General features: G+C 33.3%; 1 protein-coding gene across 1 annotated transcript in view; it reads right to left on the bottom strand.

Moving 5' to 3' along the window:
- ADARB2 (adenosine deaminase RNA specific B2 (inactive)) overlaps positions 1-26,081 on the bottom strand; it is a 704,572-nt gene extending 678,491 nt beyond the window's left edge. The window contains 1 exon segment of the mRNA XM_074193215.1: positions 25,643-26,081. Within this exon segment, the coding sequence (XP_074049316.1) occupies positions 25,643-25,742 (100 nt within the window). The 5' untranslated portion in view covers positions 25,743-26,081.
- Positions 26,082-26,539: the final 458 nt, after the last annotated feature.

Here is a 26,539-nt window from a genome sequence, read left to right as displayed (position 1 = left end):
CAGGAGGACCTGAGTTCAAATCTTGCCTCAGACACTTAATAATTACCTAGCTGTGTGGCCTTGGGCAAGCCACTTAACTCCACTGCCTTGCAAAAACCTAAAAAAACAACCCTAAAAAAAACCCCAATTAAATTCTAGTATTCCTAAATGCTAATATATTGTTTTATAGTCATATAGTTCAGTTGACTATATAGTTCATACTAAACTACTCATGTTTAAGCTTGGTGTTAGTAATAGGATATCTTATAAACATGCTAAAACTTCTATATCAGAATTAAAAAAAATATAGTCAATCAATTCAATTTACAATACATTTATTAAGTAGAGTATTTAGGTAATGCATTAGGCTAGTAGCTGTTGAAACAAAGACTAAACAAGACGAGCTCTATGTTTCTGTGTCATCAAGTACATAGATACTGTCTCAATATTTTCAACTTGTCTATTTTCTTCTGAAATTACTCAAAAGTCATTTCATAAACCTTCAGAAACTCTGAATTATATAGTATTAAGCTTTCACAGTCTCTCTAGGCAGTAATAATCTCTTTTTTCCCCCCTCTGAGTTCCAATAGCATTTTATCTGTAGATTGTTTTGTTGGACTTTCACATTCTGCTTTCTAGTAATTTTCTACATCTTTTTCTCCCTCACTAGATTATATGCTCCCTGGGGACAGAGAAGTATGTCTTATTTTCCATTATATTCTCTAAAATAACCAGAACATTTTTGAACGCAGAAAATATTTTGTAAATCCTGAAGTTTTTCATAAAGATCTTACTCATATTAATAGTAGCAAAGTTTTGCTTATAATTTATGTGCATGTTGTATTGTGTAAGGAAGGTACTATTATTTTCCTTTTTTTGCATATGAGCAAACTGCAGCTAAGTGAGAGGTCAAGTGACTTCCCCAGAGTCACATAGTTGTAACTAATATGTGAACCCCAGTTTTCTTGATTTCAAGTTCCATTATCTATTTACTAGGACATGCTATTTCTATCTTATACCATTTTACATGCATAGTATAATAAAGAATTCTAATATTTCTTGAAAGAATTAAAATATGCAAATAATATCATGTTACTTTATTATCTAAAATAAAAAGAAATACTATAGGATAAAATTTGGAATAAAACAAATTAAATGCTGTTTGTGCTTCCTATTCACTAGGTGACCTTGGTCAAGTAATTTCATTTTTCTTTCAGTTTTATTAACTAAAAAGAAAAAAAATGGATTGAACTAGATTGTCCTATAATATACCTTTCAATTCTAAAATATACAGATATAATAAATATAATATAATACATAATAAATATAATAAAATGTTCATCCCAGAAGAATAAAAATTAATGGTATGAAGTTATACAGACCAAAGTGAGAGTATTTTCTAAATGATTATTTTTAGAATCATATAAGAGATTGGTAATGATATTGTATTTTTCTCCATTATTTGTTCTATTCCAAGGGATTAGAAATAGGAATAAAAAATACTTTAGACCCAAAACTAGAGACAAAGTTGACTTTAGGTGTATGTATACTATAAATGTAGACATGTGGAAGGATTTTCCACATATTATTAAAAAAAAACACCTGCTACACCATCCTGATTTTAGTGCATTGATTGGGATTCCTGAGTTTGAATATAGACATCATTTCTAGATTCCTCTCTGGAAGACAAAATATCCTTATTGCTAATTAACACTTCACTATGTGTTAGACTTTTAGACACTTTAAACAGTCAACTAACAAGAATATGTGTGTATTTGGGAGATATGGGCACTGTGTACACTGCAGAGAGGTAAGTCCAGAGGTAATGAGGCGGGTCTAATTGGACTGTGAGGTTAAGCTTGAAGCATGAGGATCTGAGCCAACTAAGGCAACCCCCTGAAAGAGATGATAAAATTTTAAAAGGTGAAGTCAAAATGGGCCAAAGTCAAACCTACATTTTTTTTTTTGGTGACAACTGGATTAAAGGTAATGTGTGTCTGCCTTGGGTTATTTAACAGCATTGATTGGAAATACTTTAAAAATTGCATAAACTAATATCTTTTTTTAAATGAAATAATAAATAATAAATGTAAGCTCTTAATGAGCTTTCTATCTAATAAGAAATGGACAATGAGGAGATTGAGTATGGACAATGGAAGCATATGGGGCAAATGCATAAGAAAATGTGTAACATACAAAAAGAAATACAGCCTCTATGAAACTGTATGAATGTAATTATTCATAGATGGGTATTGTTACTAGTTTACTAGAATGGCCAAAGTTGAGTGGGGTTAGTTTTAGAAAAAATTGACTTTTGTTAAATAATCTGAAAGAAGGAAGCCTTTGATTTGGGGAAAAAAAAGGTAAAGAGAGAGGAAATCATTTCAAATGAGCTGTTAGTGGAAGAAAATCCAGAAAACTAAGGCAAATGGTCCGCATGCAATAGTAAGCATGCAAGGGTTTTCTGTTGAAAATTTGTTAATAAATACTTTTGACTCCCACAGTGAGTGAGGCTATGGTGATGCAGCAACCACTGTTATTTTATATTTTTGACCTTCTCTGACTTTTCATGATTTTTTCATGGGTTTTCTTGGCAATGATGATGGAGTGGTTGTCATTTCTCCAGTTCCTTTGACAGTTTATCTGAGATTACAGATAAGGAAATAGAGATAAGTGACTGCCTTGGGTCACACATTTAGTAAATGTTTGAGCCAGATTTGAATTCAAAAAAATGGGTCTTCTTGACCCCAGGCTTGAAACTCTATACACTATAATACCTACCTGCCCTTAGAAAACTATATGTTTTCTTTCTACCTTGGTAAAAAAGCTAAGAAGGAATTAGGTGGAATCCAACACTTTCTTATGCATATTGCACAATAAGGCTTGGGTTGGAATGTTTGAATCCTATTCAGAATCCTATAAGATTGCTCCCTTAGTACAGATTGCATCTGAAGATATGAGGCAACCCCTCTTCTCTAACCCAGGAATCTGGGCATAATCCTCATGAACCTGACAGATGAGTTGCATCTTGCCTGCTCCCTGCATGCTCCCTACAAATTCAAGCTGAGATGAATTAAGGAACAACAAATTCTTTCCTCTCTTAGTCTAATTTCCATATAGAAGAGACTTTTCTCACTTTTGTTTGAGTTTCTTCAGAAGTTACTTTCCTAGAGGAATCTGGAAGATATGGCATATAATTTTTGAAGAGAAAGGAGAGACTAAAAGTGATTATTTTGCTCATTCATTTTTTTCATGTTAATTAATTTTCTATTCTGTCTTAAGTAAATACTTCACAAATAGATTTGTTATGTTTGCATGTTCTCTGTATGCTAAATAGGAGACTTGGGCTATATTTACATGATTAGGATTATCCAAAAGACTACCATATATATTGTAATTAGAAGTCCTGGAGCTGTAGAGAGACTCATATAATATTATAAGAGCTGAAAATGTGTTATTCGAAGAATCAGAATTTTAGGTGACAAAAAAGTCAATGTTAAGAAGTGAAATAAAATGTGCTATCCAGGAACTGTTGGATTAGAAAAATTTGGTCAAGGCAGTGAAGTGAAATAAAACCATGCAAGTAAGGAAAAGCAGCTGAATGTCTTGTGTTTAGGATTGGTACTAATTAGATTGTCAAAAATCTAAAAAGGAAGACTTCCAACAAAGTTGGCAGAATATCTATATTGGAATTTTTTGGAGATCATGGGCAAGAATACATTGAAAAAATATTACAGTTTGAGATCTGTGCTAATCGATAGAGTAGCTATATTAATGAGATAATGAAGCTATTTAAGAAGTAAATAGGAAATCTTGTGATATGTTTATGAATAAAAGGCTTGTAAATATAATCATTTTCTATATTTGCAATACTACTAAAAAAATCATGATATAGCACAATGTGCTTTCTCCAGGTTTTCTACCAAAATGTTCAAGGGCATAAATATACTGACATATCAAATTCTATGAAGCAAGGGGACAGGAATTTTTTTTAAGGTTTTTGCAAGGCAAATAGGGTTAAGTGGCTTGCCCAAGGCCACACAGCTAGGTAATTATTATTAAGTGTCTGAGTCTGGATTTGAACTCAGGTACTCCTGACTCCAGGACTTGTGCTCTATCCACTGTACCACCTAGCTGCCCTGACAGGAATATTATTACTCAAATTAATGGTAGAAACTGAAAAAAAAGCCTTCTTCAAAATTGTATAGTATGCTTTTCATGACAGCACAGTGATACTGTAATACATCCCATTATTCTTCAAAGAATTTAAATTTGCTTTTAAAATTTTCCATATTAAATATAATGGGTAAATTTCTATTTGTGAAAGATTTTTCAAAACACTATTGTGGAAATTTAAATTATTGACTTTTTTACTTTCTTGATATTTGTAAACTAATTTTGAAATATAGAGTATTAGCAACATGTCCATTATTTTCAAAAGTCCTAATAACATGTGTCATAGATATAGAAAAAAATGAAAATGTCTTCTTTTTGCTTTATTTATGTAGATACATACATTTTCGCATGTTTCTACTGTTTTCTTGACTGTATTCACATTTCTTCTTCAGCTAAAACACTACTATTTTTTCCTTCATAATATGAGGAAACACTAGTTTCTTGTGTAAAGAAAAAGGAACTCCCACTAGTATTCTTGAATGTTGTAAGAAGAAAAGGAAGATGTTAGTTGTTATTTTCCCTGCCTATTGGAAGTTGGAAGTGGAATATTCCTGCATTGGCTATTGGTACTTAAAATTGTAAATATATGGGTGTAGAAAAAAAAGTGGATTTGTGTGAATATATGTATAAAATGCTTAATAGAAATAGATTCTTTATTCAACTAGGAAAAATTAAGAGATTCAATGAACATGTAGGAGATGTGATTGTAAATTAATGAAATGTATTTACTTTAGGCAAATGTTTCATTATTTTGTAGTCATGTTGTCATGTCATCTCTTTGTGAAAAGAATTCCAAATTATACAAAGGAAACTGGGGTTCAAAGGTTAGCTTTATTGCATACTAGCTGCATGAACTTGGATAAAATTGGATAGACTTCAGTTTTCGCATCTATAAAATGAGATGGTTGGACAAGAGTCTCTCTAAAGTTTGTTCCAGCTACATGTCTTTTCTCATATTTCTTTATTAGCTCTCTCTGGGAGAGGGAGGAAAGGGGGGGGGGAGACAGAGAGAGAGAGAGAGAGAGAGAGAGAGAGAGAGAGAGAGAGAGAGAGAGAGAGAGAGAGGCAGAGAGACAGAGACAGAGAGAGACAGAGAACCCACAGACTTTGAATTTCATCAAGGTATAGTAGACTGAGCTGAATACTGACTGATGCAAGACATCTTAGTCCACATTCCATCTTTGCCATTTCTCCCATTGTGATCCTGAATAAGTCATTGTCATATTCACGATCTGCTTTCCTCATCTAAGTGAAGGACCTTAGATTAGTTTACCTCTAAGATTGCTCTTTGCTCCAAATTGATGGCTCTGGGATTCATTAGATCAATCAATGAACTATAATTGTATGCATTTCATTCACCTACCTATTAGATGATTTTCAGAGTGTTACTGGATCCAAAATCCATCATTGCATAACCATCCTGGGGATAGGCCTATCTGAACTTAAGACTTAACCTCAGACTAGAGATAAACAATCTGCCACCTGGGCTCTAGCCATCTACATAAATTATTAACATTTAAAAAATAATTTTTTTGTATTCCTTATAACCACATACATATTCATGCACAAGGACATTCCTTCCACAACAAAATATTTACTATTTTAAGTGACAATAACCAACTCAGGAGTATTCCAGGTAAATTGTAGGCAGGATGAGTAACAACTACTGTCTTTCTTTTCTTCCAGAAATAGTCAATAATACTAATGCCTTTATTCTTTGCATAGATGGGTAGAACAATGTCGAAAGTTTGTTTTTTGAGAAATCATTAACGGAAAGGAGACCTTGTGTCTTTGATATATACTATTTATATGTGAAGCACATTTATTATTATTATTATTATTATTATTATTATTATTTTGGGGTGTGCAGGGAAAATGGGGCTGGGTGGCCTGCCTGGGGCCGCATAGCCAGGAGATCGTTGGATGTCTGAGGCCAGATTTGGACCCGGATGCTCCTAGCTCAAGGGCCAGTGCCCTGTCTGCTACCCAGCCACCCCTACTATTATTACTATTTTATTATATTTTGGGTCTTTTTTTTCTTTTTTTGGTTTTTGCAGGGCAGTGGGGTTGGGGTGGCTTGCTTGTCACATGGCTGGGTGACTGTTGGGTGTACAGGACTGGATATGGGCTTGGGTGCTCCTGGCTCCAGGGCTGGTGCTCCGTCCACTGCACCACCTGGCCATACCTACAATTATTACTATAATTTTTTTAATTTTAATTTTAATTTTTTTTCTCCCCTTTACTTTATCATTCAAGCGAGTCTATATTTTTTTGGGGAAGGGGGTATTTTGTTTACTCTTAAACAAGAATATTTTATTAATGTATAAAAACATTTGTACAAATGAGAACAAATACATATTAAATTAAAAAATAAAAAAGAATAATAAAAAGATATATACTATTTATAAAATTAATGAGTAATGAACAATTATTTTACAATTATCAGATACTGTGAAGGTTTCTGACTTTCAACAGACTAAATCTTGGATTTTCCTTAGCTTGAAAGTTAAAAATGACACTAGAACAATTTGTGAAACAAAGCAATGAATATTTTATTTATTTATTTAATTTATTTATTTTTACTTTTTGCAAGGCAATGTGGGTTGTGTGGCTTGCCCAAGGCCACACAGCTAGGTAATTATTAAGTGTCTGAGGCTGGATTTGAACTCAGGTACTCCTGACTCCAGGGTGGGTGCTCTATCCACTGTGTCACCTAGCCACCCCAATTTTTTTATTTATTGATCTGATCATTTATTTATTTATTTATTTTTTTATTTATTTGTTTATTGCTATTGTATTTACTCTCAAATGCAAAAGCATTTATCTAATTCATATGTATTATAGGAAATTCATTAATAGTTTTTTAAAATTTAATAAAATTGGAATATGATTATAAAATATTTATATAAATATTTACATAAATGTTTATATAAAATTTTAAGTTTGGAAACCACATTATATATGTTTTATTTGGTTCTCACAATAATAATCTGAGGTAGGTGCTTTTATTCCTATTATACAGATGAGGAAACCCAGACTTAGAAATTAGATAATTTACACAAGTCTCATGGCTAGTATTTGAATTAGAACTCAAAATCAATTCTTCCTAACTCTCTGTCCATCACTCTAATTACTGTACCATGATGTATCTTTAAATGAAGAAAACAGAACTAATAAAAAAAGTCAAAATAATACTTGTATCAAATCAATCAGGAACATATTAATTAATGCATCTATACTTCTTTCTAGGAATTTTGGAATTCCTTAAACTCAGTAAGCTTAGCAAAGTTATCTATTGTTATGCTTAAACTATTATGATTATAGTATAAGAAAAAAGAGATAAATTCTTAAGAAAATAAGATGGGAAGAAGATGAATGTAAGCAAACTAATGGGAAATGGTTTGATTTTTAATATGAAAATGTGTGGGTGGAGGAGCATTGTGTAAATGTTCCAGAAAGAGAAATACCAAACAAAATTTTCATGCCTGTGAATAAGTACAATAAGTACAAAAACATGAGCTTCTGGAATAATCCTGTTTGCCACCTCTGATTTCGAAATTACTTTTATGTATCATTTTCATCCCTTAGACTTGAACACCCTTGAAGTTAGAGATTGACTTGTTGTTGACTTCAATTTGTATGCTTGATATCTAGCATATTGCCTGGAACCTAGTGAATATTGAATAAATTCATGATTTCTCTTCCCCTCTGCCTTCCTCTTTGTCTCCTCTTTCCCCTCTCAATAGTCAAGTGGATGGAGTCAGAAAGATCAGAGTTCAAAACCCATCCTCAGACATTTATGAGCTTTGAAACCTGGGATAAGTCATTTAAACTAATTGCCTCAGTTTTCTATTCTGTAAAAGAAGAAGAAGAATAGAATCTATCTCTGGAAGTTACTGATGGGATAAAATTAAATGGTATTTGTAGAATATTTTGAGCTCTATATAAATTCTAGTTTTAATTATAATTACCATCATTATCATTATTTTTATTACTCTGAACTATCTTTTTCACTGTAATAGAGGTCTCATTTTTTTTAAATAGCAAAATAAAAACTAAAAATGCAAGAGAGTTTGGTGTAAGGTTAAAGAAAAAATTTCTACACCAAGAAAGTAGGGTATATTTGTAGTTTTATATATTTAGGTGTAGTAAGATAATTTCTTAAGACTTTCTATGTACAAAATCCACAAAGCTTCCTGAACATTCTAGTATTACTATAGGCCTAAATTAGATAGCCAATACTAGTAAAAACATGATAAATAACAAATCAAAAACATAATTTTGGCATTGAAACATAACACTATCTGTACAATCTTGGGTAAGTCATTTAAATTTTTGGGATAATTAATGGTATCCTCTGTAAAACAAGGGACTGAAATAGATGTTCTTTTCTACTCCTTATTCTGACAATTCATATGTTTCTAGTACATCATTTTGTAAAGGATTTCTCTTTATTTAAGGAGTATTTGAAAGTCTTCATAATATATTTATAGTCAGAAGACCTGGATTTGTGTTTTAACTTTCCCTCTGTCTTCTATAATCTATATCTTCCTTCAAGGTCCATGTCAGGCACCATTTCCTATGGGAGAATTCCAAATATTCATCTATAAAGAGCCACTGAGAAATCTTTAAAGTCATTCTCATAAAAATGCTTTTAAATCTATAAGATAAAATGTATGGATTACAAAGGAAGCTAAAGGTTTTTGTAAATAAAAATGTATTTTTTTCCTAATCCAAATTCATGTTCTCCTTAGCATTTTTTCCACAGATTAGTTGGAACATACCTAGATGCTATGCTATGTTGATATTACATTCACTGTAGCTGTTTTTGTTACATCTTATCAGGAATACAGATAAAAAAGAAAAGTGGAGAACAAATGAGACTGAAAATCGTCTTACATGATCACATTTTAAAGCAAATTTTACCAGAAAACAATCCAGGAAAAAAAAAAAATTCCCAGGGATTAGTTCATCAAATCCCTATCAAATCCCAGGCATACACTCAACTTGCCAGAGAAACTATCAAAATAATTGTCTGAGCTTTTCATCTGATGAATATGCTTTTAAATGACAGAAACAGAATTATAATTTAATCTACATTATTTTAAAAAAAAGTTTCTGAGAGAAAACCTGTTTTAAGGGGAATATACATAATGCGCTGATCCACATTTGTATAGAAATCATGCTCTTTAGAAATGAATCAGATGAATCCTTTTAAAGGCATATTGCAATATGGCTGCATTCTTGATGATCTAAAAGTATGATTCAGATTACAGAAATTTTCTTCAAAAGTACAGATAATATTTCCATGAGGTTTTGTTGCCTTAGTTATTTGTCATATCAAAATATGCCATATTTTGAAATAAAAACATCAGAGATTATTAAAGTCTCCTTTTCCAAAACATTTCTTTTCCTTTCTGGAGAGCAATTTGTAATTATGCCCAAAGGGCAACAAAAATGTGCATACCCTTTGGACCAGCAATACCACTACTGGGTCTATGCTCTGAAGAGATCATGAAAAAGAGTAAAAACATCACTTGTACAAAATATTCATAGCAGCCCTGTTTGTGGTGGCAAAGAATTGGAAATTAAGTGAATGTCCTTTAATTGAGGAATGGCTTAACAAACTGTGGTATATGTATGTCACGGAACACTATTGTTGTATTAGAAACCAGGAGGGAATTGGAATTCAGGGAAGCCTAGAAGGATTTGCATGAACTGATGCTGAGTGAGATGAGCAGAACCAGAAAAACATTGTATACCCTAACAGCAATGTGGGGGTGATGATCAACCTTGATGGACTTGCTCATTCCATCAGTGAAACAACCAGGGACAATTTTGGGCTATCTGTGATGGAGAATACCATCTGTATCCAGAGAAAGAATTGTGGAGTTTGACAAAGACCAAAGACTATTACCTTCAAATTAGAAAAAAAAACCCGTTATCTTATTATGTAATTTTGCTATCTCATACTTTATTTTTCTTCATCAAGGATATGATTTCTCTCTCATCATATTCAACTGAGATCAATGTACACCATAGAAACAATGTAAAGACTAACAGAATGCCTTCTGTGGGGGATGGGGGAGGGAAGCAAAAATGGGCAAAAATTGTAAAACTCAAAATAAATAAAATCTTTCTAAAAAAATAAAATCTTTCTTTGACATCTCTTATAATAGAGGACTTAGAACATGGTAGATTCAGTTACTCAGAAATAATTAAACACTTATTATATTAAGACATGGAGGGAAAAAAGGGGGAAAACTAATGTTTATGGTTACCATAAGATATAATCTAGCTACTAAGTCTTGCTGCATTGTATAACAACATTTCAGCATATAAATTTCCTTAATGATACTTAGAAATAAGTAAAAAGATCTTTATATTTACATAGAGATGCAGTATATTATAAGGATAGTTAGCCAGCCCTAGAGTGCTCTCTGTTTTATCTTGACCCTGAACTCATAGATCAGGGAATATGATAAATGTGTGTGTATGTGTGTGTGTATATAAACACACACACACACACACATATACGTCTATATCTACATGCCTACATATGAATGTGCATTTATGTGTATATCGACGTGAAAATGTATCTATATATCTTTATTTCTTCGAAAGACTCCTTAGAAGTATATTATCTCCATTTTACCAATGAGAAAACTCACTAAACTCAATCGCATAATTAATAAATATTTGAGCTATAATTTGAACTCATGGTGAGCCCATATTCAACACTTTTGCTACTTTCTCTTGTTGTATCTTATATATCAGTCAGAAATGTTCCTGCAAATTATACCAAATATCCCAAAAGTCTCTTGTTTATAAAAGTCTTTCACTAGAAGATAACTGTGGCAGAAACAATATGCAAAGCTTCCAAAGTACTATTGACCAGGGATATGGATATATAGGAAGGAAAGACTTGGCAGGTAGGATCTACTTTATTTTTAATTGTAGGTCATTTTGCCTTATAATCTCTCATTTTAGTGATAGGCAATCTGCCTCAATCCTGGCAAAATTTTTGCCTCACCATGCAGAAGAAAAGCTTTGTCTGGGTGATAAGGGAAGTCCAGAGGTGTTAAACTTAAAGTGAGATGATGTTCTAAATTCTCAAATCTGCATCAGAGAATGGCTTTACTTGCCAAGAAAAGAAAACAAAACCTTGAAAAAGAAAATTTCATCAATTTTGTTGTTTATCATGGATGATATATTTCTTGACTGTTATTTTTTTTTGTTGTTTAGGTTTTTGTAAGGCAAACAGGGTTAAGTGGCTTGCCCAAAGCCACACAGCTAGGTAATTATTAAGTGTCTGAGACCGGATTTGAACCCAGAGGTACTCCTGACTCCAGGGCCGGTGCTTTATCCACTACTCCACCTAGCCGCCCTCTTGACTGTTATTAAGATAGTTTTTATGGTTGTGATTCTGCAATGAATGTCATACTGGTAGAGTCTAGTATTCAAGAATCTAGTCCTAATCTCCAAGTTCTTGATGAAACTTTGCATTTTGGGGCCCCGCAATCTGTAACAATTTTATTCTGTTCACATGGGCATGTTTAGTATTTTGGAAAAATATTTCGTAGCAATTGTGTTTACAAGCCTTACTTCTTTATCTACTTGTTTACTGAACATAATGTTGATATAATAATATAGGTGCCATACGCATAGATATGCGTATAGAAGTATATTAAATCTTAAAACATCTTAAGAATGCTATATACTTGATATACTTCAGGAGGGAGGTGTTGAGTTCTTCAGAGTTAAAAGCCACAGAAGACTTGTAAGCTCATTGTGGAGATAAACTGATAGTAACTATATGGTAATTCCTAGAGATAGGAATTGTTTTGAAGCTTACAGCTGTTGCCAGGAAGATTTAATACAAAACTGACTTACATTTTGATATCAAATTCTTTTCATTATTTCATTTGTGTAGGTACTCTATCCATCCATATTTAGATTCTATGTATTCTGTCTTCTTTTCTACCTTTCTGTCTTCTTTTTGTCTATTTTTCCATGATGTTTCTAAGCTAAATACCATCAACAAAAAAAAGGAATAAATAAATACTGCACTTTCTTATTGTTAGATACATAAAACATTTTCTTAGGCCCAACATAGATCCCCATCTCTTTTTAGCTGTTTTCCTTTACAAACAGATATTTTTGCTTTATATAAAGTTAAAAAAGCAAGGTTTCAATTCAATTAATTTTGGCCATAGTATAACATTATATCTTTGACTAAATTGTCATGGTTTGGGATGTAAATTTACCATTCCCAAAGTCAAAATACCACTATGTGTACTGTTACTTCATCAATTCAGTTTTTCTTTTTATAGTTATTTTGCTAAAGGCATTTTGTTTTGTTATAAAGTTTACAGGTAATTTATTTGTTTTTTGCTGACAGCTACTGGAATTATAAGAAAATAAACCAAACTTTTCATCTGTTAAAAAAAGGACAGTATTTTATTATATGTTCTGGCTCACATCATCTCACTTTGTATCTGGTTAAAATCTATCTTACCTCGTCTCTGGAAATTCTATTTATGAGAGTCCCTGTAGCATAGTAGACATAGAAAAGCCTTCATAGTCAAGAAGACCTGATTCAAAACTCTCTCTTTTATACATGCTAGCTATGTGACCATGGACCAGTGGTTAAGTTGAAAAGCTATTCTCTGAGAATAAAAATTATCGATGAGTTGCAATTATCTGTAGAGAAAACTTACCGCACAAATCATGTTCTAGACAAAGGCATGGATCAACCAAATAAAGATCCACATGCTTGATTAATCACTAGATCTCCAGATTCATATACTGAAATGCTGAAGCAGTACTTAGATAATTGAAAAGGAAGATAAAGCACTGGTGCTAATAATCTAAGAGGAGAGAGCAAAAAAGACTTCCTAAGACTTTATAATTAAGAATTAATGCATTGAATCTCAAAAAGTCTCTTCTGACCTTCCCTAGATGGTATCAGTTCACAGAATCAAAGACTTATAGAAGGCAATGTGGGAAACATGCTAACATCTCCAAGGTTTCAGTCGATCCAAGATGGGCATTCATTCTCTTTTAGAAAACTTCGAAGGCAGGAGATACTAGCCCTGCCTGAAAAAAAAATGAAGTAGAAATATCAAGCAGAATTTCTTCAAAGATGCCAGTAATTTAACTTAAATCATTTGACTAGATTTCAATGTTCCCCTTAAACAGAAATGTCCTTGTCTTTAGATTTTTGGAGACTAAAAAGAATTTTTAAATATCTCATATGGGAGATGAGAATTGGATTTTTCAGAGAGAAATAAAATTATTTATTTAGAGTACTTAGGAAGAGCAACAGACAACAATAATGCTATGTGAACCTTTGGGGAGCGAAAGAGTTAGTGGTATGTGAGACTCAAAATAATTATCCCATCATGGATAGGTCTGTGGCGACTGACCTCAATATGAGCTCATCCTGATAATTGACAGAACTAGAATTATGGGCAAGAAATTTTTAATGGAAAGTTAGTCTACAAGTCCCAATTCAAACAGTGACCAGTTCAAACTTTTTTCAATTTCATTTTGGTTTGAGTGTATTCTCTTCTCTACATCACACATTATAATACTTTTGGGGGGAAATGTTCTAGTGTTGTTTACAATCTTTCTGAATTTAAGGATTATGCAAAATGCTTCCTTAGAGACTTTTCAAAATGAACTAAAGAGATGAGACAATTTTCTCTGAATTTGCTAATAAAATATTTGGAAAGTGTTTCTGAATCTCATTGTTATCTTTGAACCTTATCTCTGATTAACATAAGTGAAATCAAGGCTTAGTACACAGGGTTCCAGCTCTGAAGTTATGAAAATCAGAGTTCCAGTCCTGACTCTAAATCAGACAAGTCATTTAAACTCTACTTCCCCTAACTCAATTCTCTTCGACTATAGATTTTAGAAAATTTGTCAGTGAACATCGGGGAAAGAAGTTTCTGCATATGGGGTTAACTATACTGATGTAATGATAGATCTGGACTTCCCCTCATCTATTCTTCCTACCCCCCCCAAAAAAAAAACCTGTCAGTCACTTAGACAATCATTACTTTCTAGCAGGATATAGTCAAAAATTGAACAAGGTGGTTAGAAATACCATTTAGACAAAACAAACCATGAGATAAAAGGCAAAGCAAAATTAATAGATTATATGTGCATGCCATAATTTTGATTCATTTCTATTATATCAACAATAATAGATTTTAGAACTAAAAGAAATTTTAGAGGTCATCTAATTCAAACTGCTAGTTTTATACACAAACGTAAAATATAGACCAGAGAGAGGCTAAAAGATAGCATCATATCTCTATACTGAAATATTTACAGAATGTAACAGAATCTTGCTATTTTTGGTGGGTCTTTTTTTTCAGGTTTTTGCAAGGCAATGGGGTTAAGTACTTTGTCCAAGGCCACACAGCTAGGTAATTATTAAGTGTTTGAGGCCATATTTGAACTCAGATACTCCTGACTCCAGGGCCAGTGCTCTATCCACTGTTCCACCTAGCTGCCCCAATCTTGCTGTTTTTAAACTGAGATGTTGAAAAAATATTTACTATGCTTATTTTTTACCAAATTACACTTATACTGATGCTGAATTGTTGCATGTGCATCAATCAACAAACATTTATTAAGTGCCTACTATGTAACGGATAAAATTCTAGGTGCTAGAGATATGAATACAAAGAATGAAACAATCCCTATTCTTGAGCTTACAGTCTAACAGGAGAGACAAAAAAAAAGACTTTTTAAATACTATTTATAGTATAAATATAAAAATAATATAAATATTTAAGAAGTTAATTAAATGCAAGGTGATTAATAAGTGAGAACAAGAACCATTGTAGGGGTTATAGATGGCTTGGAGTTGCCACTTGAAAGCAAACAAGAATTCTGTGAGGAAAAAGTGAATAATTCTTCAATAATGAGAGAGAGTCAGCTCATGTAAAAGAAACTTGAAATGCCCTTTGAAAGAACAGAGTTTATTTTGGCTAAATTGTTGAGTGAGGGAAGGGGAATACTATATAATGAGATTGGAAAGAAACTCATGATTATGTGGATAAATCTTATCTCCCAATAAGGATTTAATTCCCATTTAATAAATGCCTATTCAGTGACCAGTACAATCCTAGAAGTTTGTAGGAGGTTAAAAAAGAAATCATTTTAAGAGTTCCTGTCCTTGAAGAACTTATCTTCTAGTAAGGGAGATAAAATTTACACAAATGAAAGAATTAGATAAGAATATAGAAAAGTATAGATGGGTGGCAAGAACAATGATTGGGTTTTATTCATTCCATCCCTCCCAGTAACTGAATTTTTCACACTGACAAAATCTTTAGGGTAAAGTGGCAAATAAAGAGCAGCATTTGATTTCAATAGGAAGTAGAGAATCACAAAGCAGTGCTTAACTCCTGCCAAAATTTGCTTTGAAATTTGTTTTTCTCTCTCTCCCTCTTGATTTCTCTTCCTCTCCCCATTTCTCTCCTTCCTTCTCCATAATCCTCTTTGTCTCTTCCTTTCTCTCTATCTTCTCTGCCCCTCTTTTCTCCTTTCTTCTAAATCCCCTAATCCATATTCTTTCTCTTTGCTCCCTATCTGCCCCAGTTGTCCCCTCTCTAATAATATTAGTTTTGTTTTATTTGATATAGTTCTGTTCTTTGAAAACTTTCAAAATTATTTGGATTTCTCCTCCTCTGTACAAAAACAAATCAAATAGCAGGGTTTTTTTTGGTTTTGTTTTATTTTAACGCTGTCTTAAACAACAACAAAATGTGATTGCTATTTAAGTAGCCTGCAGGAGTAGGATACTTCTCTAGCTTAAAAAAATAAGAAACCAAAAACTCCAAACATTTTCCTCTAAAGCAAAGATCAGAAATCCATGTCATTTTCAGTAGAAATTTGACTACTCTCACAAGTTTTTCTATTTTTAAAAATTGTATTTTAAAAGTCTCTTCTTAGGGATTACTCCATATTATACTTAGTTGATTTCCTAACTTTAAAGTTTATTAATTAGACACTAGTGTTAGAGAAGGAAACTTCAATGTAAAACATATAGAAGAGGAGGAGGATGAGGAAGATGAGGATAATGATGATGATGGTCGTGGTTCTTGTGCTTAGTTTTTTGTTTTTTTTTTTTTTTTGCAAGGTGAATGGGGTTAAGTGGCTTGCACAAGGCCACACAGCTAGGTCATTATTAAGTGTTTGAGAGGATTTGAACCCAGGTACTCCTGACTCCACGTCCAGTGCTTTATCCACTGCACCACGTAGCTGCCCCTTGTGCTTAGTTTTTGAAGAAGACAATGACATTAGGGAGGAGATGCCATGACAAGCCTATGAGGGGGTGCTGAGCTAAGTTGCCATCCTCTCTTTCTCTTCAGGAGTCCTCTGGGTTTAGTAGCCAGATATCAATCAGGATGACTGGAAATGACCCTGAATGAGAGGCAATCAGGATTAAGTGACTTGCCCGAGGTCACACAGCTAGTGTCAGAGTCTGGATTTGAACTCAGGTACTCCTGACTTCAGGGTCAGCACTCTACCCACAGTGCCATCTCGTTGTCCCCAATTTTATGGAATCCGCTTTATGGAAGCTTCTTCTTCTGACAAAATTCTGCAACACATCTATAACTTAACATCTATTACTATCACATCTATAACTTAATAGTTTTAGAGGTTTAGTAACAATGATGATAACACAGTATGTGTTAAGTGCAAGACTTGAACCCTGGTTTTCCTCACTCTAAAGACAGCCTTATCCAATAGTAAGCAATGAGGTGAAATGAAACTGGAATATATTTTTCTCATTGTCACAATCTATATTTGAATGTTTAGTCAACTAGGCACCTGGATGAAACTACATGAATGCAAAAATGACAATGAATTACATCTACCACACATTCTACAAATTATAGATCCAGAGTCATGAATTAATTTTTTTTTCCAAATGAAATCTGAATGAAAACAAACCAGTGATTATGAAAAGTTAGCAGAAGATTTGGAGGTTTTCAGACCTTTTAAATGAATAAACTCATACTTCCAAATGTCTCCTTACCAGGTAAATCTGCCTCAATTTCAATCAATATCGTGTGTGCATTTCTCTTTAGCACCTGAGAAAGGAAAATGGCAAGTATGTTGAAGGAACACATTACCCACAGTTAAGCTATGCTTTTATGCTTGACTCTATTTTTTTTCTTAGCATAGCACCTGTCAAAAGGATATCGAAGTTAGTCTATTCCCCATGTTACTCTGTTTGGGTGTTATAAAAGAAATTGTGTGTCCCATTATTCTCCTCCTAAACCTGGAGCCATAAGCAGGTCATGGTTTCTAAATTACCTCTTATCAGCTTGAGGTGGTAGGCTGGTGTAGGGTGATCTGTATTCTTTATTTCTCTCTGCTCCATATGTTCAGGAGAGCTAGTCCCTACCAGTTTGAATGTGAATATTCTGATGAATAGACTAGAAGTGTTTCAGTGGCAATATTTGTGTTTAGAGTTGGACAGAGGACAGCAGTTTTCATGTGCATTGTTAACATAGGTGTATTTCAGCTTTTCACTATATCAGAAAAAAGAGAAAGGTATTTTTTTACAGCCTGCTATTTCCAGGTCCCAAATCACAGAGGGAAAAAAAAAAGGAAAAAAGTTGTCTTTTCAGATTTCACTAAGAGGATGGAATCTGAGCTCGCATGCATTTTGTTTTTCAGTATCTTAGCCCAAGAACTGCCTGATATAAAGTAAGATGATATTTTTTTAAGGACACATCTATTTTCACAGCGGCAAACAAAATGCATGTATGGCATCTGCTGTAGATAGGGATGAGTGAGCCCAACCAGATTCAGGGTTGAGAGGAGGTCACAACTATTTTTTCTGTGTTTTTTTCAGTGTTTGTCAAATTTGCATTTTCCCAAGTGCTGTTCCAATTATTTGATATACTTTTTATTTTAAAGGGAAACAATCTGCAAACTTTTGATTGATTCAGATTATTAAAAATAGGTTTTAAATAGTGTTGTTTCATTCCAAGAAAACCTTCCAAGTCTAAAAAGCACTTTCCTTAAAAACAAAAAGTCACAGTTTTGCCTAACAAGACGGGATTTGTGTTTTGTCGACAGTTTGAACTACTGGAGTTGGATTCAAGATTCAGAAAATAGTTTTGTCCCAGTTCTGTATGATGTGTTTTCTTTCAGAAGGAATGAGATGACATTAGAAAATGATAAATAAGATTTTCTTTCTATCATTTACTGGAGGTGAGAGTCACAGATAAATGGAGTGGACATTGTTTAAGTCTCTAAAGTTGGCAATTATTAGTTCCACTATGGAGAGAATTTGCAGTTAAGATATTTAAAGGAATTATTTATGCTCTTTGTATGCAAGAATCAAACTGAAAAAAACATGCTGCGATCTAATCATGGCATTCATCATATTACAATAATGACCACTGTGGCAGATGTTTCTTTTTCTTCTGTACAATAGGAGGTTTTCTTTTTGTGAAGTATATTATTATATTATTATCCTAAAAGGCAAAACAAAAATGTAGGAAGCACCTCTGATCTACTTTATAAAAGGAAATATATTTTTTTTAAACTGGATATTAACTTCCTTGGTTTTAAAACTCCCTAGCTTGATGGATTTAATCAAGTTCAAGTTAAGGTATAATATGAAAGGAAGTCATTACTTACTTTAAAAATCTCATTTTAGCTTATATGTGAACCACTGGATTTCTGTTTAAGTAAGCCATTCAATAAAATACATAGAAGGGTTTGTAAAAAAAAAAAATAGATGGACTTTCTTGATGAAAATTTTGACCCACCTTGAATATTCATGCTTTTGTGTTGAATTAGCAGGAACACAAACATGACTGCCCTGATTGCTTTCTTTGCAAAGGAAATAACTCAATGAAATCACCTTCAGTCTTTCAGACTTAGATATGCACAAGGGGTATCTTTGAAATTCCAGTCCTAAATAAATGATTCTTCAATAAAGATTTCAGAATCTTAGAATCAATCACATGTAGATAATGAGTCCTAAATGAAAAGTTAAAATAAAACTTGATTTTTATGGAAGCAAAAATTTTATCATACCCAAATATGTATGCACTTATAAGTTTAATATTTTAAGTTCATATAATTCTTTTCTTAACATGAAAGAAAATGCATTTCATTCATTTTTGCTTTCTTTGATAACATATATATATAAACATACATATAATTAACTATCAGTAATTATGTTTTTGAAAAAGAATTTTAAAGAGAAATAACATTAATTTATGAATAATATGCAAAAAACCCTTTTCTTATTCTGCATTAAAAGGATGATATTGAGAACTTGTTTTGTTACCAAGGATTTTGTATTTTGTATTGGAATAAAATATGGGCGAATTCAGAAATGGTAATATGAGGGAATTGTGTTCTTAGAAATTTTAACTTTAAAATATTTATTGGCTAATCAGAAAAGTACCATTGTGTTCACAAATAACCAAATCACAATTCTGACAAAAAATGTTTTTCGTATCCTTGTTATCTTTTGATGGAAACAAATATGCCAGTTCCAATGTCACTTCCATACCTAGGTACACTTTCAGAGCACATTATCTGGCTCATTTTAAAAATTAACAAAGGTTAGATATAGGTTCCAAAAAGAACTCATTCTAAATAACTGATCCACTATATTTGGGTGTTCTGACCCAGAAGAACTAATGAGTTATAATTTCCAACCTGAGGACAAGGATTACTTGATAACACGATAGAAATGTATTCATTTATAAACATTTTACTTATGACTAAAATTATGAAAAATAATTTAAAAATAATAAATTAATTAGAAAAGGTACTTTTTGAAATGTTAAAAAGTACATTGAAACTTTGAAAAGTTTAGATATGTCTCTACCTATCTCCTATTAAAATCTACTGTTGGAAATTGTTATTTTAATTGTTTTTATATGATTTGCTGTTTTATGAGTTTTTTGAAGTGGACTGACATCTAATTCATAGCATGTCCTTAACAAAATCTATAAATTTCCATATTTAAGAAAATACTTGTAAATGTAGAAATTAATTTAGACTCATCATACTTGTAAATTCTAAACAGTATTGAATAGAAGTGTTCTGAGCATTCCAATTAGTGGACATCATTTGCAGAATTGTATTGCTATTTCTATTCAAATCATATATAAATCTAACAAGCGGTAAATCTGAGAAAACAGTATAAAAACTTTAATGCTTTTGTGTTATTTCATTAGGTGATTTCATTTGCCCTTTAATGCTTCCCATTTACTTTATCAGTTTGAAAAAGGACTCTCATAAAGGAGATTAAAATTCTCTTGATATTAATTAACATCTACAGTGTTAGATGTTTCTGAATCTGCTACAAAAATAGCTTTGTGGGCAGAATTTACTCACCGTTTTCTATTTAGGAATGTTTAATTTTAAATCACTGATAGCCAAACTGAAGTGGGATTTATTTCCTGCTTATAGAAATAGATCTAAAATACTCAAGCTCAAAAGACAGAATGCTAATCTTAAATTATTAATTGTTCAAAAGATAGGTACAGGGTAAGCTTGCATATCACTTAAATCTGCCACCTAACTTAATAAGAGCTATAAGTTGCAAATTTGGAGTTAATTGAACATTGCATGTGTTAATCACAGAGAAAAATCATTTCCCTAAATCGAATAAAAAAAAAACCAACTGTTTTGTCATCTCAACCATCCTTAGGTGCTGTTGCTAGCAAGACATCATTACTATAACCTCACCCTCCACTATTTAGATATGGGCTCATGAATCCAATATTTTTATTCTATTTTAAAGTTCAGTCATTGTAGCTAATGCCTTTGATGCAATCTCCAATTGCTGCCATTACACGGATCACTAAAAATTGGAGGTAATAATAAAATACAACAACAACAGCAAAGGAAAAGGCACTTTAAAAAAATCCTACAAAATTAGATGATGGCTAAAGGTTTAATCAATTACATTTTATCACCAAATCCAGTCCTTCCTCTTGAGCTGTCAGAAAATGAGATAAGCAGAGAGCATCTTGAAACACGATGACACAAGCCTGTCATGGGGAAGGAGTTGTGTCCCTGAACCAGCCAAGATGAAACACGTTCATTTATTACTTTGGCATTGCAGGAAGATGAAAAGCCACGGTAGCTTTCTACCTCCATCCTTACCACAATCTTTCTATTTCATTAATTTTTCATGGAATTTCATTTCACAATAATCTTGCCTCTGTTACCCATCTGCTTTACTTATTTTGTCCATTTTGTCAACTTTTTTTTTCCCTATTAGCATCCCAAAGCTTTGGAAACCTGTTCTATTTCTCTATCATTTTCTCCCCATTTTTTCTTCTTTAACTTTTTTATAGGTACTTTTATGGTGTTTTCAAAATTCATTTCAATCTCCTAAAGGTTCTTTTGATCAGTAACTCTGAAACAGCTTGAAAGCCCTTAGAATAGTTAGTTGCATTGCTGTCAAATGTTGCAAAGAAAGAAATGTCACATGCAACTGCCGAATTTCAATTATAGTTAGCAAGTACATATTTATACCACATTCAAGAATGATCTTGAAAGCTCTCTTTTTACCTCTCAATTTATGATGATTGACATATTAAAAACTCATCAGTTTACTCTGTGTCTTCTCTTGGAGCTCGCTCGGTTTTTAATACATTTTAACCCACTATTTCAACCATTTTGTTTACAAAACAAATATTTACTCATTCACCAACCAGTATTACATTCTTTTCAATTCTTACATTAGCCCATGCAAGAGAAAATCAAATCCAAGCAATTATAGTTTATATTTCAGGCTAAGAAATACCTGCTTTTAGTAAACAAACATATACAACAATTGTGGTGATGTGTCTAGTCCACTAATGAATAAAACGGATTTAAACATTCCAGCAAATACATTTCCCTAAAGTTATTACAGGGCAGCAACAAATATCAACAATCAAAAAAGTGACTAATGGACAATCACTTGAAGACAATATGTAGTGAACTGATATTCTGAATTTTAATGGGTGGATCTTGTCTGTTGACATTTTGCACAAGTGGGTTAAATTTTTATAATTAGAAATTAAAGGCCCTTCCTTCCACATATTTACTTATTGTAAGCAACTATATATAAGTCCAAAACAATCAAACAATTTAGCTTTAGCCAAGAAAAATTTTCTAGGACATTTCTAACAAGTGGTCTAAAATAAGTGAAAAGTCTGTACTCTCAGAGATATCTGAACTGTGAGTATATTTGGTGATAGATCTCTAACAATGAATACCCCCAGATCATAAGTGTTCTTATTTCTTTCTTGAAATCCTATGAATAGAGAAAAAGCTAAGTAAAGACTAAATTTAGTCTTTAGTCCAATGGGATATTAGCCCTTTCTAATACAAATAATTTATGTCTGCCTTCCTCTGTTCTTGCTATGGTGTTGTTTCAATTTCTTGTTTTTCCTCCTATATAATTGTCAGATTATTACTTTTTTATTCATACAAGGAGAGGCAATCATTTTGATAGCATTTTAAGACAAAGTTTCAACTGCAAAATAAGATCATGTAAAGATATCATTGATAAGCAAAGAGCTTATTAAAATCTATTTTATAAATCCTGTCTTAGTTAATTAAGGTGTCTGAATTTTATTTTTCTAAAGTCAACTTAAGATACATTTACTTTTTTAAAAAATTTATTTCTTCTTAAGTTGCATCATGTTTTGAAGTGTAACTATTCCAAAAATAATCTGTCACTTCTTAGCACATGAATTTATATGTATGCTTATATAATCATTTTAAATGAATACAACACTTATAACAAAGATATATTTAAATTATGGAGATGGAAAAGTCATGATATCACCTATTAATGAATGAAAGATTTGTTTAACATTTTAAAAAAGAGTTTTATTTAATTTTTTGTTAAATTGACATAAAATGAAACTCCTCTTCAAATATTGTTCTAGATGTATTTTTTCTTCAAACCATTTATTTTCAAATGCAGTAATCAGTTTATTCACTACATAGCTCTTTATAAAAATGCTTCATAATGAAGTGAATTTTAGTGTTCATCAACAGGTATGATACTTTAATTTAGACAAATATTAAAATTTAGTCTATTTTGATAAGAAACTTAATTTACACTATGAGTCTAGGAATAGAACTTAATTTGAAGATCCAGACAACCATTGTTCTTTATGAGAAAAACCAAGTGACTAAAATATTTAGACATTACATATTCGAGGGAAATGAAGGGACATTTTCCTTCTGTATACATAGGATATTATTTTACTTATCATCTCAAACTCTTAAGTATTTGTCTCTATATTCAGTTGATTTTCTCCTATAAAATAATAGATAAAACTATTTTGACTCCCACACCATGATCCCTGTAAGAAAACACTATAGAAGATTTCAGCAAAAGACTCACCTATATGCAGAAACTACCCTCTACCTGACCACTTTTTCCTCTTGCATTATTGGCTAAGAATAAGAATAAGAAGATGGTGAGCAACATTTCCAGGTTTATGCAAAAAACTTGAAAGCATGGAAGCCTCTACCTATTGTCCTAATCACCAAGTTAATGAGAAATAAAAAAAAATTTAAAGTTCATTTCCCCCTATATTTCAATGTAGGTTTCCTGAAAAACAAAGGATTTCTAAATGAAATTAGAAGAAATTACCTTTTTAGTAATGAGGTGGTGAAAGCTCCATCACAAATAAAATTATTTTTCTTTTACAATTTGTTTTCATATGACTATTTCATACTTTTATCAAAATACTTCTCATTAAATACTTACATTTTTTAATAGAAAACACTAATTAATATATATCAATAAATCCCACCCTACAAAAGTATATTCATTTCCTCTTTTGTAAGTCCCATCCCACCCTAAAAATCTTGTTTTACTCATGCTGATGTCACTGGTTGATACTTTGGAAAGTATTAAAAAAGTCTTTTTTAAAATGGAATATTCTAAATTGGCAAGTGAAATTATCTAGCACCCATTTTATCAACCAAACGCAAAATAAGAGTTGCCAAACACTTTTGTCTTTAAAAGCGGAGCATTTTAAGCCTTTTCAGAAAATTATTGTGCTGTACTTACTATCATTATTGTTTTTTCACATGCAATCCTATTGAATACTTGCCAAGGATATTGACAATTGTGACTTCAAACTGTATGAAAATTTCCATTATGAGAAGAGGCAATAAGGGATTTGTGAGCTGTTGTGAGTTAGACTGATGCTGGGACAAAAACTTATCTTAGGTGTTTGGAAGGGTAAAAATTAAGCAGTGACATGGAATTTTCTATTCTGACCCTATCTAGTAATACATTCTCCATGAGCAGCTTTCTGTTGGGGGAGGAGGGGACGGCGGATATACAATATTACTTGTGTCTTTCTTGCTATTCTTTCTAGCATCAAATTTGCTCATCTCTCAAGCCTTCAATTTCAAATTGTGTGCACCGGTTCAACTTTTCTCTCCAGACCGACAATAAGCAGCTGACAATGACATGAGATCCTCTCTGTGGGAGAGAGTAGGGCAGCCTTAGAAGCTTTTCATCTGCCTATCCTGAGCTCCCAGGCTGCAATAGCATTTAAGAACACTGCTTCTTCTATGAGAGCAAATGTTAATTTTGGACCAACATCTCTATTTAGAAGCAGCATGCATCCATAATGGCAATGCCTAACTTTATGTACTTGAGCTCCAGAAATATTCATAAGGAGGCAAGCCCCATAACAGTTTGCCAGCAGCAACCTGTCATCAAAGTGAATTTTCCCTCCTTCCCTGGTTTACATCTTGCTTGTCCTCTCACAGATACTATGCTTGTGCCTCTTTTAGAAAGTAAACCTCATTAAGATCATCACTACCCCACGCAAAGCATTCCTTGTAGTTGTGGATAGGATATTTTCAAATGAAGTGGCGTGCTTCTAAGTGGAAACTATGAGACTGTTTAGGGGAAGCGTTGCCAGTGTCTTGACAGCTCCTTCCTCAAAGACAATTTGGATCTGCAAAGCCGACACCGAATTTCATTTCAGGGCTCTTACTGGGGACGGTTCAAGCTATTCTTTCCTCAGCACCAAGTGATAGCAGGGTCAAAGAAGCCTTGCACTACAGAGTTGGTCTACTGTACCTGGTAGAGGAAATTAATCCCTTCTGGTCGAAAGAAAGACAAGCTTGGCTTCTTCCTCATTCCTCTCCTCTCTTCCTCCACCCTTATCTCCACCCCTTTAAAGACTGTCTCCTGTCAAAGAAGCCTTTTGCTTGCCCTATTTGTTATATCCCCCCCCCCCCCATAATAATCCTTTTGGCTTACACAGACCTCTAGCAATTTACTAAAGTATCTGCACTTCTAAGTGATGTTTGTATTTCATATCCCACTGGCTTCTAAAAAGTGCAGTTTTTCAAAAATCAAGAGAAAAAGAGAAAACAGGGAAGAGGGGAGGGGGGAAAGGGCAAAGTAGTGAGTTGGGGGCGAGGAGAGAGAGGTGCTTACCTTTTCTCTTTGATCTTCTCCTCCTCCTCCTCTTGGATTTGCATTTGAGTTGACTACTTAGTCCTCCAGAGCCTCGGTTGTTCCCCAAGACCGATGCCATAGCTCGGATTCAATAGACCGGAATGGAGACGAGTTCTTTCTGGGTAAATTTCACCTTTTTTCCTTGCTCTGGCAGCAGCTGCCGCTGCTTCCGCTTTGCAGATCCAGGAGCGGGCTGACTTTTGAGGACTGAGCCCCCCTCGCTAATTGTTCTCTTGTCACTAGTTTTCAGCTGGGCTGCGTGTCTCTGATCTCCCGAGCTGGCATGCTGCAGCGCTCCGACGCTGTCGGCCGAGCTGTGCGAAGGGAGACGGGAGAAGAGAGCCAGACCCCAGCCTGGATCGGAGGAGCTCTGGCTAGCTAGCTCGCCTTCTGGCTGCCTCCCCTTAGCAGGGCTGGGAATGCAGGGCTTCTACTTTTTGCGCCTCTGTTAGTTGTTTGGCACCAGCCACTTTGAAGCCAATCATGCAGGGAGCTTGTCTATTTGCTGCTGCAAAGTCTAATTAGATCCAATCACAACTGTCTCCTGGCTCTGACATCAGCACCACCAACCCTTTCCATCCCTTGTCAGCTTGCAAACTCAGCTCCCATTTGGACTGACGGATATGCTTAGGACCTGATAGAAAGGAAAGGAGAACTGCACTGTCGGGAATAAGGAAGAAAGGGAAAAAAACCTACTGCCAGTTTATCTGAGAGAAGCCTAAGGGGCCAGCTTACAAGAAGGGATGCTCCAAAGGCGATTTCAAACCTTTTATTTGGGCAGAACAGTATGCTTTGTAGACACTCCGAAAAACGTAGGGACTATTTCCTCTGGCCAACTAGTTATTAATTAGTTCAGTCATTACATTTCTCATTGTT

This window comes from Macrotis lagotis, chromosome 7 (genome assembly GCF_037893015.1).
Source record: "Macrotis lagotis isolate mMagLag1 chromosome 7, bilby.v1.9.chrom.fasta, whole genome shotgun sequence".
NCBI classification, from domain to species: domain Eukaryota; kingdom Metazoa; phylum Chordata; class Mammalia; order Peramelemorphia; family Peramelidae; genus Macrotis; species Macrotis lagotis.
Note: the sequence above shows the minus strand (reverse complement) of the source record. Positions and strands in the feature narration are given on the sequence as shown.